This window comes from Lonchura striata, chromosome 2 (genome assembly GCF_046129695.1).
Source record: "Lonchura striata isolate bLonStr1 chromosome 2, bLonStr1.mat, whole genome shotgun sequence".
Classification (NCBI taxonomy): domain Eukaryota; kingdom Metazoa; phylum Chordata; class Aves; order Passeriformes; family Estrildidae; genus Lonchura; species Lonchura striata.
In genome coordinates this window covers 111497203-111517298 of record NC_134604.1, presented here as the reverse complement: position 1 = coordinate 111517298, position 20096 = coordinate 111497203, and the positions used below count along the sequence as shown (strand labels likewise).

At 39.2% G+C, this 20096-nt stretch overlaps 1 protein-coding gene across 1 annotated transcript in view; it reads left to right on the top strand.

Annotated features, from left to right (window-relative positions):
* Positions 1-1229: 1229 nt before the first annotated feature.
* The window catches only part of TRAPPC10 (trafficking protein particle complex subunit 10), a 37468-nt gene continuing 18601 nt past the window's right edge, over positions 1230-20096 (top strand). Inside the window, exons 1-8 of the mRNA XM_021540026.1 lie at positions 1230-1391; positions 10605-10686; positions 11367-11502; positions 12590-12786; positions 14106-14301; positions 15437-15548; positions 16551-16798; positions 18599-18745. Of these exons, the coding sequence (XP_021395701.1) occupies positions 1313-1391; positions 10605-10686; positions 11367-11502; positions 12590-12786; positions 14106-14301; positions 15437-15548; positions 16551-16798; positions 18599-18745 (1197 nt within the window). The 5' untranslated portion in view covers positions 1230-1312. The remainder of the gene's footprint in view (positions 1392-10604; positions 10687-11366; positions 11503-12589; positions 12787-14105; positions 14302-15436; positions 15549-16550; positions 16799-18598; positions 18746-20096) is intronic.

Genomic DNA, 20096 nt, shown 5'->3' with positions numbered 1-20096 from the left:
CCAAGAGGATGGTGCCAGACTCTTCAGTGGTGTCCAGCAGCAAGACAGGGAGCAATGGGCAAAAACTAAAACAAGACAAGTTTCACCCCTAGACAAGGAGGAACTTCTTTCCATGGAGGTGGCAGAGCTCTGGAACAGCTGCCCAGGGAGGGAGTGGAGTGTCCCTCTCTGGAGACATTCCAGAGCCATCTGGACACGTTCCTGTGTCACTGCTCTGGGTGACCCTGCCTTGGCAGGGGAATGGACTGGGTGATCTCCAGAGGTCACTCCAACCCATTCCGTGATTCGCCCTGTGAAAAACGTCAATCACTTGGTTTTTAAAATTTTGAAAGTTTAATAATAATGAAATGGTTATAAAAATAGTAATACAATTAGAGTAATAAAGTTTAGAGTTAGGACAATTACCAGACAATAAAAAGCTAAGAATTACGAACGTCTGGATGCTCTCGGACACTAAGTCATGAAAAGCATGTCTTGTGAACAAAGGAATAATCTTAAAAACAATACCCTGTTGTATATTTATACATCCTTCATGGTTATGCATACATTCTATTTAAAACAAGAACTCTGTCTTTTGTAAATCAGCTGTTTCCTTTAATCCCCAAGGCGTCTTTGCGTCTGAGCAAGGCCTGAAGAAATTAGCTTCTTCTGATAAGAAAACCATAAATTCCTCTTCTCTTGGAAGATTTAGGTGTTCCTCGAAGCGAGTATCTAAAAAAACCCTAAAAAAAAATTCCTAAAAAAAAAAAAAAAAAAAAAACAAAAACAACCAAAACTCCCCCCACATACATAGTCTCTATTTCAACATTATGTTGGAACCTAAAACTATACTTAAGACACTACTTAAGGGAATGAATACAGCATAACTTCCTAACACTACACACATAATATCCATTGTGATATCTGCGAAAAGGCAATCCTAAGACAGGCGTTTTCCAGCACCCCGTTCCCGCCGGCCGCGAGGGCTCAGGGCGGCGCGGGGCTCCGTCCCTCAGGGCGGCGCCCCGGACCCTCCCCGAGCCCGGGCCGCGCTGCCCCGCATCCCGCGCCGCCGTTTCCCCGTTCCGGGTTCCCCGGCGGCGCGGCGCTCCCCGGAAGCGGTAATGCCAGCCCGGTGATCCAGGAAGCGGATGAGCCTCTGCCGCCCGCCTTCCCCTCCGGAGCGGCGCTGCGGGGACGCGGGGAAGGGGGTGGGGGGAGGCGGGGGGCGGCGGCACCGGCACCAGCCCGGCCCGGCCCGGCCCGGCCCCCCGGCCGTGTTTCCATGGCGCCGGGCGGGCGGGGGAGCCGGGGCTGACGACCCCGCCCGCTCATGGACCCCGCCGAGGAGGAGGAGGGCAGGGAGAAGCCCCCTGTGATCTACACCATGGAGAACAAGCCCATCGTGACCTGTGAGTGTGGGCTGCGGGTGCGGCCGGTGCCCCCTGCGGGCCCTGGGCGGGCAGGAGCGGGGGGATGGTTCTGGGGGCTCCCGCAGCTCCGGGTGGGGACAGGGCGCCTTCAAAAGGGATCTGGTGGCTGGGTTTGCCTCCACACTGCTTCCCTCCCTTTCTCATGGCAGGGGGCAAAGTTGGGGTTGTTTCTGTGGTAAATAACAAGCGGAATGTCGTGCTCAGAGGTGTTTAGGGGAAGAGGGTGAGATATGAGAATAAATCGTGAACCCCAAACTTCCTGCCAGCGAGCTCTGTGTGGCTTTACCGGCGCTAAGAGAAGTTGCGAGGAGGCATCCTCTGCGGCGATCCCACTGATGCATTGCCACTGGCGTTAGACTTTAATCCTCAGCTGCTGTGCTTTGGTTCCATCCCTGGTTTAGTTCACCAAAACGGGATCTCCTGCTTCCAGCGATGAATTAGTTCTTTCGGGTATCAGAGACAGGCAAGTGGTCCTGATGGAAAACGGGATCCCTCCTGCTCTCACGTGTATAGAGGGGTGCGCTCCAAGTTCACTTAAAACAAGCACGTGGACTAGGCTGGGCCCTAGGAAGCATTTCTTTAACAGGAGAGGGGTCAAGCACTGGAAGAGGCTCCTTAGAGAGCTGTCTAAGTCCGTCCCTACTCTGTCAGTGTCTAAGAGATATTTGGACAGTGCCCTTAACATGCTGTAACTTTTGGTCAGCCCTGAAGTGGTCATGTAGTTGGACCAGATGATCCTGGTAGGTTCCTTCCAACCGGAATAGTCTTTTTATTCTAACTACATCCCTAATGTTGTTAATAGAAATGTGAAGTGAATGAAATCAGCATAGAGAATTCTGCTTCTTCTTTTTTAACAAAAGGTAGCCAGTGGCTGGTCTTAGAAGTATCTCTACTGATGATGTAACAAAATGCATATTTGCACTTTATCACTAGAACACTGGGAATGCTTGATGTGCCTGTGAAATAGAAACTTGTTTCACTCTTCTGTGTTGTCTTATTATGGAGTCAGCATTTATTGGTGATTAAGGTCTTAAGCCTTACTTAGAAAAAGTATCCAACTGTAACCTTGTAGCTGTATAATTGCGGAACTCTGTGTGTATATATTTTGTCCAGACTATTTTATAAATGTGCTTTTTTCTGTCTTAAACATTTTTCCTTTTTTTGAATGCAGTTCATAAGCTGAAGTGAACAGGATCTGTCCTGAATCTTCTCTGGCTCACCTATTTCAAGAATTTTGGAATCCATTTCACTTCAGATTTAAAGTCAGAAAAAATGTGCATATCAGAAACATCTGGAGGATATTGCTTGCTGGTGTTAATGCTACAGTTCAGGCTGTGGGGGCTTGCTTTTTAGATTTTCTGGCTTTATGTGTATTCAGCATTGGAGAATCACCATTTGTGTGGCAGGGGGCTTGGTGGTGCAGGTCAGTCTTCACTGTTCCTTTGTGATATAAGTAACATTTTAATCTGTTGAAGTTCACAAAGTTTTACCTCAGGGTAAAACCTTGCATTTTTTGTTAGTGGGTGCTGAAAAGAACTCTGGTCCCTTTGTACAAGGAAATTTTCAGACTTCCAAACATGAAATTTAACCAAATTTCAATCAAGCCCAGTTGTCTGATATTGAAAACAGTATTAATTTTGTATGGTGAGTGAGCATACATTATGGCTGTAAAATGTTTTGTTCTTTTCCCCATCCAGTATGGTAGCAGCAGACTTAAAAATGAGATAGGAGGTGAGCATTCTGTGTCATTTGTATGCCTCACTCCTGGACTGAAGGAATCATTTCTAGTGCCCTGGACAAAACACAAGAGTAGTATCTTTACTGGTATGGACTAGAGTGGCTTGGTCTGAGCCAGCCTAACTCAGGAGTTTAAGTTAATTCAGCAAAAGTGCTCAGAGATTACCCCTCTGGTGAATGTAGTTAGGGTGACTTGCTACATTTTAAACCAAAACATTTTATTTCAATGGGGAATGCATTTTACTGTAAGTGCTTTAGTTTCTCGTCTTCTCTGTTCAGAGAAGTGGAGTACTTGGAGACTGTAGTATTTCAAATAAGTGCATGCACCAGCAATGACTTAGTTGAAGGGAAGCTCCTCTAAGCATTTTATTGCCAGAGATCTACAGAGAGGTGAGGCTTGGCCTTCCAGGGCAAGGATTGACTTGGTGCTGGTTTATTGCAAAACACATTAAAAGCCATGGTATTAGAAACTGCTCAACAAACACAGTTTATCTTTTGTCTGTGGTTCCAGTTTCAGGCAGTTGGAGTTGCCTGGGATAAGTGTTCCACCCAGAAGGAGCACATGGGGGAAAACCAGACCTGTGAGAGGATGGCTGGGTTCTGATTATATGAAGTAAGAGTGAAGGTTAAATGAGGGTGCTTTTCAGAACATATTTCCTTTTGCTACAAGATTCAGATTAATCTCTGTCAGGTAATTTTTTGCAACATGAAATAACTCCTGTTAACTCTTAAGGTTTGTTCTTAATAAGAGAGAACTGAAGAGGGAGTTTTGTTCGTAGTGAAACTTCTTTTCAACACTGTGCATACCAGAATTGTTTTGTAAGCTAATGTTTTTACCTACTTGAAATAAATTTGACAGTGCTCTGAAAGGAATGCTTCTTTGGTAAAGAGAGTTATGCTTTCAAATCTACGAGTTAATCTGTATTGTAACAGTTGTTATTTGCTATATTGGCACAACCCTGAATTCAGCACTCTGTGTACAGGCTTTGGCCTATGGGAAAAAATGGCAGGTTCCACATGTCTTGGACATCTGATGCCAGTTGCAAATGCAGTTTTTGTCAGTATTTTTTTCATGTCAGTGGTGTAACTTGATTATTTTGCCCTCAAAAGCTGTGTGTAAGTGAATTAGCCTTATTTTTACTGTGTTTTCATCACTGGAAACACCTGTAGTTTTAACAGAGACTTTTTAGATTCATAGGATTTGGCAAGGCGTGACAAACTTCTGGAGACTCTTTCTCAAGGCATACAGACAACCATATTTTCCAAGTGTGGGATAAGCAGTGTATTCACAGAAAGTTGCTTTGTGTTTTCCCTTTTCTCAGTATGGCAGCACCCTTGAGTGTTAAATCACTCTTGTCAGGAAGGACTGAGTGCCATGATGACTCAATTCCAAATTAATTTGAGCCATATTTTTTACACTGTCAGTCTTACTTGATTCTAAAGCCACTGGGGAGTTTTGCTGTCCAGCTGTGGTTCTGCTCTCTCTGGCAGGTTGCTTTGTGAACTCTCAATTCATTTGTAGCAATTTATCTGCATTGCTACCAGACCTGGTAAGCTTACAAAGTGTTTTTGAGTCATCTTACAGCTTTCTCACTGCTGTAGAAGGATTATTTTTAGCTTCATTAATTTTTTTGGTTTTTTTGCAGAGGCAAGTTGAGTGTTTGCATCAAACATCTTGAACTTGATTAGTTTCTGTAAAATGTTGACTTTACAAAATCTCTAAGCCAGCGCAGATTGCTTTCCTAGGAAACCCAAACAATGTTGTTTCCTTCTCAGGAATCCTGTTTGAAACTTTGAGAAAGTCTTTGGAGCTTCAGTATAATGTTATTGCACATATATATCAGCCAAAGAACTCATCCTTATGTAGCTGATTTGCACTTAAATTATTGGCTCTATCCATATGAAAAGGAGGCTGAAGACTAAAGGCAATTCTGCAAGATGAAGTAATTATTAGGTTTTTCAGAGCTTTCCTAACAATTTATTGTAATTATCTTCATGCAGTTGTGGAATATTCCATTATCAGCTCGTAGTATCTGTTTATATTGTCTACTGTGTGTTTATATTGTGTGTTTGCATGTTTGCTCTCACTGTCAATAATCTGTTTTAGCACAATGGACTTCATGTATATTTAGAGAGAATGGCGTGCATCATTTTTATCAGGTCCGTGTTCAGAATGTGCTGTGATACAGCAACAGAAAAACCATCAGCAAATGCTTTGTAGGCCCAAGAATAGAAAATGTTTGCAATTATCTACAGCAGGAACAGAAAAATTAATAAAAGTAAGGGGTGGGGAGGGAAAGAGAAGAATTTTGCATCTTTTTTGTGCAATTTTGTGGTGAAAATAAATACTTGCAGTTAAGAATATTGTTCTGGGACTAGAAGAGCTTGATTCAAAGGTTCTTCTGTTACTAGTAGATAGATGTAATAAAAAAATGTGCCAGCAAGAAATGGGATGTAGCCCAAGTGATTAAAATGATTTGCTGCTAGTGAGACCATTTAACAGCTATATCCTATAAATTCATTTTCCTTGTTCTTGACCAGAACTCCTGCCTGCATTGGAAGTCATCACTGTTGTGTAGTTGATACATTATTCTGTGCTTAAATATTTGATTACATTTGTCATGAGAAGAACTGGCATATACTTGTTAGTTTTAACCTGTTTTACAGATTCAGAAGCGCAGCAGTGGAGTTTTGCTAAAAGGATTTTCTTCTAGTGAATCAGCTATGGTTTTTATATAGCAATTAAGCTGTGCTATGTTTTGGTTTTTAGACCTCTTTTGAATATGAATTTGAGTTGGGAGGGAGGAGGACCTTTAAAAGATGTAAATATAAAAACTTTGCCAAAACTTCAGGTAGATCCACTTCTTATAGGCTAGTGATTTAAGAAAAAAGATCCATAGTAGAAATTTTTGAAAAATAAGTGGGGTCAGAAAGTTAGCTGTGCATGATACTTGGAGATAAAACCTAAACAAAACTATGAAGTGTAGTCTTGGGCCTGTGTTCTTTTAAAGGTATTCAAAGCCTTTTATCTCAGTTGACTGGGCTTGTCATTGGTATCAAAGGAAAATATTTGTCTTCTTTAGTCATCTGACCTCAGGAGTTTTTGTTTTAAACTGCCTGTGTAGTTAGTGGGTTAGGATAATTTCCTCTAGAGGAAAAAAAATATCACTGTGATATATATATAGATACTGTAGCGACAAAGCCTCTAAGCATCTAAGAAGTTTGGAAACTGTTAGGAAAAAAGATTATTGGGGATTTTGGTAGTTTTAGGCAGGCATGCCTAAAAAATGTCAATATTTTGTGGTTCTTTGGTATTAGACAGCTGCTACAAAGAGTGCATGTTCCCCTTGGAAGTCCTGGTTAGGTGGTAATTCCGGTTTTCATTGTTCCTGTACAAATTTATAGTAGAACAAGTGTCCTAGATAGGGAAAGAGGGAAGGGAAGAAGGCTGCACTGATTTGATCTACCAAAATACCAGGAAGAAAGACAAGGAGGAAAGAATCACAGAATTGTTTGGATTGGAAAAGACTTTAAAGATCGTCCTGTTCCAAACCCCTGCCATGAGCAGGGACACCTTACACTATCCCAAGTTGCTCCAAGCCCCATCCTGCCTGACCTTGAACACTTCCAGGGATGGGGCAGCTACAGCTTCTCTGGGCACCCTGTGCCACGCCTGCCCACCCTCACAGGGAAGAATTTCATCCTGATGTCTAAATCTACCCCCTGTCAACTTAAAGCCATTGCCCCTTGTTCTGTCACTCCAGGCCCTTGTACAATGTCCCTCTCCAGCTCTCTTGGAGGACCTTTAGGCACTGGAAGGGCCTCTAAGGTCTCTTCTCCAGGCTGAACAAGCCCCTCTCTCAGCCCCTGTCCATAGCAGAGGTGCCCCAGCACTCTGAGTATCTTTTGTCCCTCTTCTGGTCCCACTCCAACTGGTTTGTCACTGTCCTGCTGGGGACCCCAGGGCTGGAGGCAGCTCTGCAGGTTGGGGTCTCACCTGAGTGGGATGGAGGGGCAGAATTCCCCCCTCCCCTGCTGCCCACGGTGCTTTGGATGCAGCCCAGGACACTTTTGGCTTTTTGGACTGTCAGTGCACATGGCCTGGCCATGTTTGAGCTCCTCCTCAGCCAACACCCCCAATTCCCTCTCCTCAGGGCTGCTCCCGATCCATTCTCCGCCCACAATTCATGAAGTGTTCAGATAAGTGGCAAAGGCCCTACCCTTTGAACTCTGTCCTGTAGGAAGAAAGGAAACAGGTGCTTTGTCTTCTCTTTCTCCTGGGGTGTTTCTTTTTAATGTATATCACTTGAACATTACTGCTTTCAGTTATTGTGTGTTATCACTTCATGTGCTGAAGCACCCTGTATTTAGTGTGGTATCACTGAAAGAGTTACTGTTTTCTTTCTGTTAACTTCCAGGTCAATTCAGACATTAATTCAGACATATATGGTTTAAAAGCTGAGGTAGGTCTTCCAGGAGGTTATCAGACTCTAATGTTACTCCCTAGTTATCTCTATGGGATATTTTGGTCTTATTTGCCTGTAGGTTCTGAAAGATGAAAACCCTTCTCTAGAAGGCTTCTTGATTTTAATTATGATAGGATTCCAGAATTACTTTTCCTTCCCATATACGCACATCCTTCCTTGTCCCTTTCAGTTGTATCTGATAATAATTTACACTCTGGCTCCATTACTGACAGCCGTAGAATAGTTTTGCTTGGTCTTAGTGTTGAGACCAATCCACTGGAATGAATTTGCTGTGATATGGTTGTGTCATCATCTTTTTTGTTTCTTTTTTTTCTTTTTCCAAAACATCTCAAACAAAACAACCTCCTCACCAACTTGCAAAAAAATGACAAAAAGTCCTACAACTAAATATTTGAAGCAATTCTCAGACTTTTGTGCAGACTCTTTGGGTTTGCTCTAAGTTTGAATTCCAGGGTTACTTGGGGTTTTGGAATGTTTAATTCTAAATTCATAGAATTCGGTCAAATGCAAGCAAAAATTCCTGTAGTGGTGTTGTTTGTATTTTCTCCTTTATTTCTTATTTTCCATTTTTTTTTCCTTTTTTTGTTTTTTAACATTTTGGAAAGTAGATCATAGATACACCAACTACTGAGACATCAGAGGCATATTTGTAGAGAAAAGAATGAGACTTCTGCCATGCTTGAGGTCTCTTGAGCCATATGAATCTTGTTCAACACCACTCCAGAAATAGTGATTTATTTGGGACTTTCTGTTCTTTGTGCAGGTTGTGCTCTTTTCTGCATGCTGTGAAGTGCTCCCCTCCCTCCCTGCATCCCAGTAGCACCCAGTTCACAATTTATTGTGCATCTTGCCAGTCTGACAGCTCTAACAATTCCTTGCTATACTCACTGGTATCAGTGCTGGTCCTGTGTCAGTGCTGTGCTGGTGTTGCCTGCTGATAACTTCATTTTAATGTTCTTGGCTTGATCAGCTCAAACATGCTGATTACAGTAGATACTGGGTCCAGTTGAGCAGAACATGAAATGTTGCAGCCCTTTGGGTGTTGGAAATATGTGGAAGCATCTTTGGTCTGTGTTCAAAGACAACCAATGTATTTCACATTGAAGGTCTGTTCTCACTTTTCTTCTAATCCTAGAGGGCTGTGTTGCCTTGATCATAAAACACATTCTTATGTATTTGATATGCCCTCAAAACCAATGGAGGGGAAAAAGCTGACTGGTTTTGAAATGAATATACCCGTTTTAAGCTGATAATGTGATGTGTCTGTCTGAATAGCAGGGTACTTACACATTATCCTTTAGTTCCTCTGTATTCAATAGCAGTCCTTTTTACTTAAGATGTTGAATTTTGGAATAGTTTTGTGCCATACATTGAATTTTTATGTGCAGTGTAGAAAAAATACTTTGCTATGTTCCAGAGATAAAATATGTGGCTTGTTCTTTCCAGCAGATTTGGAGCTCACAGGCTCTCATTTTGATGTGGTCATCGTGCTGCTGCTAAGTCACTAAGCCATGTTTCACTCTCTGTGGGCAGTAATGAGTTGCAAATCAATAGACTGTTCTCAGCTTGGCTCACAGAGGTGTAGCTTGGTATAAAACAGCATTAATACTATGACTAACACTTGTTTCAGTATTCATTCAGGGCATTTGTTTGTGGTTTTAAATAGCATGTGATATGGTACACTTAATTCAGATGGGATGAAGGTGAAGGATCAAGCATTCGGTACTTTTCTGGAGAAAGAGGGGTAAAGTACTAATTGATTTTGTTTTGGTTTTTTAGCTATTTTATGAAATTGCATTGTTGAATAATAGCTAATGTGGTCAGGCATCAGAAGAGCTATTTTTGCTTTTCTTGCACTTAATCAGACTTTTAAACTTTAATTTTTAATATACTTCATTGTGTGGTGATAGAATTGTGTTAGTGTTGGTAATCAAAGTACTACATGTGAGAATAAAAATACAGATGAAAAAATTGGGGAGAGTGGACTAGAAAAGGATTTCTAAGATGAATTAAAGAATGCTAAAGGAAGATGGAGGTAATACCTGGATTTCTGCCTGGATGTGAGACTGGGGGGTGGGAGTGAGAAGAAAGGATGTCAGGTACTTCTTCAGCTGCAGTTTCCAGTTCCACAGGAAGATGAGAAGATCTTCCTGTTCTGGTGTGCATAATGATTGTGAAAAGGAAAACCACCAGGAATTAGCAGAATTGCCTGTAAGGCTGTTAAAATATTAATTTATGTCTTGTCCTTGTCATATCCTCCCTGAACCTAAGAGAATTTAAGAATTATTGTTGAAAGTTACTGATAATACATTTTTTTCATGTGGTAGACACTACATTTTGTTCTGGCTTGTATATAAGTAGCTCCTGCAGTGGTGTTGTATTTAATGTAGTAGTCTGGGACCTGCACTGTGTTAACAGACCTCATGTTTCTGAAGAACAGCATGGTAGTCAGGGAGGTGTTTTGTATTAACACTAGTCCCAGAAAATGAGGAGAGAGGAATCATATCCAGTAAAACATAGAACATGTGCTAAACCAGATTTTCTCAGCATAGGCCCAGCTACAGAATGATGGGAACCACTCTCTATCCAGTCTTCTGTTTTGGGAAGTCTAAATTCTGGAATATTTTTGAATATACTTTTTTTTTTTTTTTTTAAACCAATGACTCCAGCTAAGGAACTGCTTGTTTTGTTTTTGGAGCTGGACCAGCTTTATGATACTCTCTTTGGTATATGGATTATGTAGCTCTGTGGAAAATCACAGTAGGAAGTTTGTAACAGTGTCTGCTTAAAAGTGTTGTATTAGGTCTTCAGAGTGATTTAAAAAACTCTAATTCAGTGCTGGACTCCAGTTTCCACGTAGCAGACAAAATTAAATGTTCTTAATAACAGCAGACCATTAGTAGAATAGCATATTAATATACATTCTATAATTTGCACATGCTAATATATTAATGCCTTTCATTTTCAGGTGCTGGAGATCAGAATTTATTTACTTCCTTGTATCCTACACTTTCTCAGCAGCTTCCTAGAGAACCCATGGAATGGAGGAGGTAAACTTACATTTTATTCTGTGATTCTGTTTCTGTGTCTGATTTTGACCTGGGTCAATGTGTATTTGTTGTGTTCTGAGGAGCTCTTACCATAAATTGAGTTGAATAGAGCAACTGACTCGAAGAAATTGGAGAAATTAGATAATCAAAGTGAATGTTGTGCACTTCAGGATGATCTTTTCAATCCTTCAACTTTGCCTAAAGAAAAATGATAGTAATGCTGTGTTTCTCCTCCTGATTTTGTGGTTTGTGGGTTTTCTTGGTGTGCTTTGATGTAATTTGGCATATGTTTTCTGAAAGTGGTATGCTTTATTCTCAATGAGAATATAGGTAGAACTCACATGGAATTAGATGCATTTCCCTTCAGAAATACATTTAATGTATTTGAATGTTTTGTGATTGGAAAAAATTCTGGGGGAATTCTCTTATTTGGTATTTTCTACTTGTCCTAGAGAAAATCTTTTACTGAAAGAAAGCTGAAGAGCTTCTAGCTGCTGTTCTTCAAAAAGGAGCTTTTATCTCATTTCAAGCAATACCACGTTTTAGTTGACTTTATACCAACTGCAGTGAGTGTAGTTTGTGGGTTTCCAGGGCCAGAGTATTTTGGTTTATTTCTCTTCCCCACAAGACATGTTCATTTTTCTATTCTGACTGCTAATTTCAGTTTTTAAACTCTGTAGGTCTTATGGCCGTGCTCCGAAGATGATTCACCTGGAATCCAACTTTGTTCAGTTTAAAGAGGAGCTACTACCCAAAGAGGGGAATAAAGCCCTTTTGACTTTTCCCTTCCTTCATATTTATTGGACAGAATGTTGTGTAAGTACTTGGAAAAACTCAAATTTAAAAATCAAATTGTTCACCATAAGCATGAAAAGCAAATGAAAATAACAGACAGCACAAGCAGAAAGTCAAAACAATTAAGTCTGGGTTGCATAAGCATGCATACCTGATATATTGCTGGAAACAAAACTCAGCTTGAGCACTTCTGGCCACATGCAGTATCTGTTTGTAATGTTACTTGACACTAAGAGGACAGGCATTTGAATAACCTGTTTTCAGTACTTTGTCACAAAAACCCCCAGGATCTTACAGTGATACTGCAGTGGCACAGTGCACTTTCTTTGTAAGACAGAAATGTGGCCAGGGTAGGTCAGTTATGATCTGTTGGTGCACTGAAACCTAAAGATAGGCTTTTTCTCCTTTAGTTCCATCTTCTGTGTGTGTCAGGTACTGGTGGATGTCAGCAATGTAACTGGGCAAGAGTTGGAATGTCTTAATCCTGTTTATCTCCAGTTCACTGCCTTTTGGTTTGCCTCTGTTGTGAATGAATTATCCACTTGAAGGACAGAGGTGACATCTGATCTGTGACCAGTCAAAGAGAATCCAGAACAGCCTTAAGAATTATCTGTATTTATCTGTATAACACCAACCCAGAAGCAAAATAATTACAAACAATGCTTCTGCTTTTTAATTTTTTTTTTTAATGGAAAAGCTTTTAAACAGGTTGAGATGTGAGCAGTGCAGAAGGTGGAAATATCACACTTCTGTTACTATGTGAGAATAAAACAGTTCAGCTTTGTAATTTCAAACATGTTCTTATTGTAAAGATCCAGAAAATGGAAAATAAAGAGTTTAAATGTTGTTTAAATATTGCAGTCATCTAAAGAATAATAATGTACCAAATACTATATCTGCTGTTAATCAAAATATTGGAAATAAATTCAATTAAAAGACTAGAATGTTACTATGTTTTACCTTATTTGATTTTTTTCAGAAAGTGAATTTACTGTCACTAATCCCATTTGATAGGTCTTTCTGTTTGCCTTCTTTTGGAACAAAACTTGCCTTTTGAAATTGTTCAGAATGTCTGTTTGGTTTGATGATTCACCACTTCTCATCCCAGGACACGGAAGTGTACAAAACCGCAGTCAAGGATGACATCACCAAGTGGCAGAACGTTCTCAAAGCTCACAGCTCAGTGGACTGGCTGATTGTGGTGGTTGAGAGTGATGCCAAGAAAAAGAACAAAACCAATATCCTGCCCCGAACCTCTATAGTAGATAAAATAAGGAATGACTTCTGTAACAAGCAAAGTGACAGGTGAGAGTTCTTGTGCTTGCAAACATTTTCATTCTTTGACCAGTGTGCTGATTTATAAACTCAGCTCCATATGCAAGATATTCCTTGCTCATTTAAAATCTTCCCTTGATGTCCAGCATTCAAACTGGTGGCTCTGTAAGATCTGTGCTTTGAAGAAGGCTGGCACAAAGAATAAAGGGATGAATTTTATTTTCAGTTTTCCTGGGTTTGTGGCAGCTTTGAAATGTGTGTCAAATAGATTTCAAGTATCTCCTCCTGGCTTAGGGAGGTTTAAGGGGAACAGTGTGATGTTAATCAGCTTTTAGACCTTCAGGGTTTTTTGTTTGTTTAGGTGCTTGCAAAAGTCTTACCAGAGTTGCAGGTAATGGGAGTGAGGTGAATATGAATAGGGAATATGAAGCCAATAGGGCTTATTTTTTGCCATTGTACTTTCTGGTGTTCACTTAATCACATTTCCAGTCTGAGATAATTGACGTATGGCCAGTTTCTTCAGGTGTTCTTATTCTAAGGAAATAGTAATGAATGTATAAAACTGTTCTTGCTTTCATTAAAGCCAACAAAATAGGATTTTCTAATCAGAAATAGTGTTTTACTTGGATGAGAGATTTTCCTGTCTTTAGAGATATCATTAGGTTTTTGGATGTTAATTGTGATCAAAAAACTGAGGAAGGAAGATGCTATGAAAAGTCAATTTATTTGTAAATTAATGGGATCTATTTCTTTTCTGAGAAAAGCAGAGGAAGTTTTAACACATAGCATGTGTAAAACCAGACTGAGATATTTCAAGAATCTATTATGGATGATTATTTCAAGTGAGTTAGGAAAGGCTGACTATATGTGATCAAATAGATCCTGGTTTTGTATAATCTTTACCAGGAGTATCTATATTTGCTGTTCTGCTGATTTGTATTGCTAGGCAGACTTTTCTTTTCTAGGTTAGCTACAGCATTACTTATATTTAAGAAGTTAGAATAATATACTCATTATTTGCTTAAAAAAAATAAAAGCTTTAGAGTATTCAATCTGGGTAAAATACTTAACCCTTCTCATAAGCTATATCACATGACAAAGTTTTTAAAAAGCTACCAAGCACCAGCCAAAAAAAAAAAAAAAAAAAAACAAACAAACCAAAACCCCAACATAGCTGCCTCCAAACAAACATAACCCTCATCTAGTTTTTTTTCCTCTGATTAATGGGGAATGAAAACCTAAATATTGTTCATTCTGAATTTGTCATGAATGCACATTATTCAGCTGGGCATTTATATGTGAATTATGTGTTTTCTTCCTCAAATAGAGTTTTATCAATCTCTTTACAGATGTGTGGTACTTTCTGACCCTTTGAAAGACTCTTCCCGTTCTCAGGAATCTTGGAATGCCTTCCTGACCAAACTCAGGACATTGCTTCTCATGTCCTTTACCAAAAACTTAGGCAAGTTTGAAGATGACATGAGAACTCTGAGAGAGAAAAGGACTGAGCCAGGATGGAGCTTCTGCGAGTATTTCATGGTCCAGGTAAATGTCACTTGATTAGGAGTCTCTTGATACTGAAGAAAATACTTTAGTCTTAGTTTCAAAAATGCTGCTTTTTTTGTTGTGGTTGGATTTCTGGTACTTTTAATGTTCTGATCATTCTTTGAGGGTTGTGGCAGGAGTTATGGAGACTGATTTAAAAGCAGCATTATTGGATCCCATGTGCAGCAGGTTTGAGTTACCTTTTAATACGGATAATGCAGTAATACAGCTTCCTGCTGTTAAAAAAGCAGAATCTCTTCAGGCTTGTCAAAATTTTATGAACCTCAATTGAAGCAAACAAATTGCATCTAGAAAGTGTTTTAGTAGTTGATCTTGAATTTGGGGTTAATGTCCTGTTACTGTGCATACACACTCAAACTTGCAATTGGTATTTAACATGAATGCTGCTGTTTTCTTTGTTTAGATTGTTATCAGTATTTATAGAGGTGATGTTTAGAATAGTGTCTATTTTGAAGTAATCCATGTAGAGAGTACTATGAATTCTATTTTTTTATGTAGATATAAATACAATTTTGTTTTAGCTGGTTTAGAGAAAAGCAAGAACCTCTTGTTTTATATAATTAAATATCTTGATTCCTTTGGAATTTTCTGGTCCCTGTACAATGCTGATATCTACTCCACTGAATCCGCATGTCTCCTTTGACTGCATGTGCTATCTTTTGCATAGGATATATCTTATTTTGAGGCCTTTTCTACTTAGCAGTCTGGCTTTGTGTACAAAAAATCCTTTTATGATGCACTGCAATTGATGCCTTTACGTTGTAAACTGAGGGGAAATCATCAGTACTATTATGGGAGATGAATCTTCAGCATTTATTAATTTACTTATTTAAATTCAAACTTTTAATAGATCTATGAGCAATATCTTGTAGTGAATCAGGATCTGGATACACATCAGAATTTACTGGCAGAGCTGTATGATTTAATCTTCTTTTGTGGACCTCCCTGTGTTGGGAAGAAATCTGCTTCAATGGCAGGTTTTTCTAGATGTGTGAAATGAAAATTAGCAAAAGTAGTTCCTGGAGCTCTGTGGATAGATAGATGAGGACAGGCTGTAATACCAGACATAAATAATGTCAGTAACATGTTCCCTGTATTGCTTGTGTGCCAAAAGGAAGAGCTGGCCTTTGTCTTTGAGATGCTGCAGCAGTTTGAGGATGCCCTGGTGCAGTATGATGAGCTGGATGCCTTGTTCTCTCAGTATGTTGTCAACTTTGGGGCTGGTGGTAAGTGTCTGAAAATCTGAAATAAATGTTGATTGCATGAATTCCTTCACTGTGCTGAGCAGCCCTGTGTTTTGGGCAGTCACAGGGAGGCTGCACCAGGCAGTTTGTGCTCTTGTTTTATGCTGTGTGCGAACACAAATGTCCATCAGTTACAGTCTTAACAAAATTTTGTTTCTTGTCTGTGATGCTTAGAAGCAATTTTTAATGAAAACCTGTGTTTTGCTCTAATGGGATGATTGTTACAACCAGAGTCCTGAACTATGACATGACACAAGTATTGATCTGGCTGAGATACAGCTGCTGTTTTTACAGATCACTGCTAGGCTTTTCAGTAAAGAGCTTCCTGGAGAAGTACATTCAGTGTTGCCTCAAATTACACAAGATGTTTGGTAATCACTGCAAAACTTAATAGAAATAGGTGCTTAATCTGCACTACAGAAGATTTAACTTCATTTTTGAGAAAAATTACTGTGCAAGAAGTATCAAATAGCTTTAAACTGTTTTAATGAGCTAAAGCACATGCTGTTATATAACAGCTTTAATCAGATATGTTTTATGAATCTGGTGAAAATATAGTGCAGGAGTAATTGCAGTGAAATAGATTTGTGCTGACTGAAGCCAATGCAATACCTAGAAGTGGGGGCATATCCATTCATGATGGCTGAATGAGAAATATTTAAACAGATAAAGCTTGTTCGTTTTGAACTTCAGGTAGGCTTAATTGCTAATAAATAAATTAGAAGCTGATTGCTACTATACTGATAACAAACATATAATGAAGACAGAATGCTTATGGGAAATGAATGTGAAATTAAGTTATCTTACCTTGCTGTGGACGTTCTGGTGGGTTTTTGGTTTGCTTTTTGAAGGTAAGCATTAAGTCATTTATCCATGTAATAAACTTGGGAAGAACTAAGGCAGCTCGCATCCTCTGGAGGGAGGATGAAGAGGCTTTCCTAGAAAGCAGTGGTTGATTCTTGGATATTAACTTTGTTTACTTAGATGGTGCAAACTGGCTGACCTTTTTTTGCCAGCCAGTGAGGAGCTGGAATGGTTTAATTCTGCGGAAGCCAATAGACATGGAGAAGAGAGAGCTGATTCAGAACCAAGAGGCGACGCTGCTGGACCTGCGCAGTTACCTGTTCTCCCGGCAGTGCACATTGCTGATCTTCCTGCAGAGGCCATGGGAGGTTTCCCAGCGAGCCCTGGAGCTTCTTCACAACTGTGTGCAGGAGCTCAAGCTGTTGGAAGTGAGTCAGTGTCATCTGTTCCATTTCGTGAATTATTTCATCCAGTGGTGATCTAATGAGATCTTTCAAGTTTAGCTGTTGGTGACCAACATTCAATAAGGGCTGGCTGGGAGTTATCAAAATGATGCTGTAATAACAATTGTGCTGCAGTTGATTGTGTCATCATGAGGATGGCTTTGGCAAGAAATTTAGACATCACATGTGGGACCCAAATATGTTTAGTTAAAGTGTTTTATTCTTCTTTCCAGTTCTTCTAACTGGAAAGTTATCCTCTAAACTCATTTGTCTGCTTCTTTTATGGATTTATTACCAATCTGTTGAACTGTAGCTCCCATAATTTAAATCTATAGCAGTATTGTATTGAAGGAAATAAGGCGGAGTGGTTATTATGCTGTTATGCAGGCTAATCCTCTGTAACAAAAAGAAGAGATTGTTTCTGAATATCACTTTGTGGCTTACCCATGTCATCATCCCATGGGTGCTTTGTTAGTTTTATCTGTGCCATAACAGCAGCTGCTAACTTTTGCTGTCTGACATTGTGGCAGTAAGTTCCATCTGTTCATCTGCATTTAAAAACTGCAAATCTGCTTCAGATGCTTTGCTGACACCTTCACGTGTTCTCAAACTAATGTGTAATTCCCACAGATAGTATTATTTGTGTGTATTTTATGGTTTTGTTTTTTTTTTTTTTTAATTTCCAAAGTGTAGCCTTCTCGATCTCTGAAGGCACTTCCTACAGTTCCCCTTTTGCTGTATCCCAAGTCTGTCCTGTGCCCCCAGTATTTGGAGTTTTCCTCTGCACTGTCTCTAATTCTGATGTTCCTGTCTTGCTGGGTGATCCAAACTGAATGCAGTGTTCTTACTGTGAGACAGTGACACTTAATTGTGCATAGCTTGTACTTATCCCCGTTGTGGTCCTTTTTCTTAATGCAGACAAACCTCTTAACATGGCTTGACACCACTGAACACACAGTAGAAAGCTAAACTACTCTCTTCTTTGGATCTCTGTATTCCTGAAAATTCTTCAGAATTCAGATCTTTACTATTTCTTCAAGTTCATTGTGCTCATAGTTTCGACTTTCCTATCCCATTAGTCACATGGTTTATTATGGGTTTTAGGGCTTTTATAGTCTTTTTAAAAGGAACATATTTGCATGGGTTATGAACAGGATTTTGAAGCACCATTATTGTGTCTGTATTCCATGTCTTTAGTTATGGTCATCTTTATCTTAATTCTTGAAAATATTTTAGTATCAGACTCTCTTGTCTTTCTCTATCTTTCTCTTTTTGTGTTCCTTTGTTATCATCTCCATTTTATAAATAATTGTTCATGACAGATGTCTTATCCTTCAAGGAATAAGCTTATTTTTGTGAAGGAATCTTACAGAATAATTTTTTTTTTCTAGGTTTTTAACACTTCTTTATACTTTTCATTTCAGACTCAGTTAGAACTGATGCCTCCTTAGAAAAGTAGTAGTAAAGTAGTAGTCTACTTACAGAAAATTTTCTTAATTCTGTATTCCTTAAGCTGAGTTTTCAGACTTCTGGAATTTTTCCAAGACCTGTTAGTCTTCTTTCTCTTGCATCTTGATGAGTGTATCAAATCTAGTTAATATGTTTCATTAACTAATATATATAAATTATTCAGGAGGCAGCAAGAGTTGAGCTGTGCTTTTCGTATTCTGAGAGTAAATTCTTCCAAGAGATTTTGCTGTGCTGTATCAAGAGAAGTACTTTTGCTGAAGTATTTTTTCATCTGATGATGGTTTATTTCCCAGTTAATTTTATCTTCATCTCCAGGTCTCAGTTCCTCCTGGAGCTTTGGATTGCTGGGTGTTTTTGAGTTGCTTGGAAGTCTTACAGAGAATAGAAGGCTGCTGTGATAGGGCTCAAATAGATGCAAATGTTTCCCACACAGTTGGCCTGTGGAGCTATGCCACAGAGAAGGTGAGTGAAGGATGTGTTGAAGTGGTGGTATTATAGTGTTGAAACAGAATATTTGTTTCCCTGGAACAGATTTTGTCCTTTTTATTGTGGAATTTAATACTGGGTTCTGTACATTGTGTTGAGTCTAGTCTAGATGAGACATCCATGTTTCAAGTTCCACTTACTCTATTCCAATGAAAGAGGTGATGTTTGAGGTTGCTTCTGCTTTCCACTGCTGAAAAACACTTTAGAAAGAAGGTAAACTCCAGAAACTATTGAAATAGTCTGCTGTGGTATCTGTGGGTGTTTTTGAAGACCAACATCGTTTGAAGACTCACCCTTTTGTTTGCATAGCCTGTAGAATATTTGCTCTTTATTTTAATTATAGTTTGCTCATGTTTCAGTAGACTTCATAATCCTCTAATTGAGCCCTTGAGGTCCTTGTTTTATTACAAAATCAGAGAAATGAAATTTCACCTTGAAGAGTTATTGCTAAAAAAAAAAAAAAAAAAAAAGAGGGGATGGAGATCAGAATAAAGGACGGAAAGCATTGTTTAAAATGGCAATTGGTGCATCAGAGTCTTCCCATTCTCCTTACAGTTTCTAGGTAAGATAAATTCCAACTTGAGCTGGAAATGTTCTTCCCTTTGATCATTTTTCTAACACAAAGAGTAAAGGGAAGAATTTTAGGATAATGAGTAGCAGTAAGGTGGAACTGACTGAATAAATAAATTTAGCAACTAGTGACAAAATTAAGTGGAGTTCAAAATGAATTAAAAAAAAAAGGTTCATGTCCATCCCCAGTTTTATGTGACAAGCTGAGACCTTTCTTCCTTTGCAGGCTAACCTCTGTAGTTGATTGAATTTTCTAGGTAAATTAACCAAATGGCCAATAGATAAGAGATTCTTTAAGATAATATTCTGGGTGTTGAGCCACCAGCTGCTGTCTAGAAGGGGTTTTATGGTGGTTAACCTTGTTAACACTTTTAGCTGTGCTAATCTCTTTTTCAGGAAAGTTTTCATCTGAATACAATACTTGAGGTGAATTTGCAAGCTGCCTAATCACTGTACTGCAGACTTGCCTGCTTTTCTTGATTATACAGTTTTCAAAAATACAGACACAGCTATTAGAAATAATCTTTGGTCCTAACTGCTGAACATCTCAAGCTTTGCGTTTGTGTTGAAAACCAGAAGGGTTCACTCAGGTTAGGTGTTGTGAGTGTAAGGATCTGTGTGTTTATGCACATGTTCCAATATTTGGGTAAGTAACTTATATGCAATTTAATTCCTTAATAAGTTAGTCTATACTTTGAGAATAACACTTAATTTTGAGATTCTATAAGCAGCATAATATGAAAACAATGACAATGGA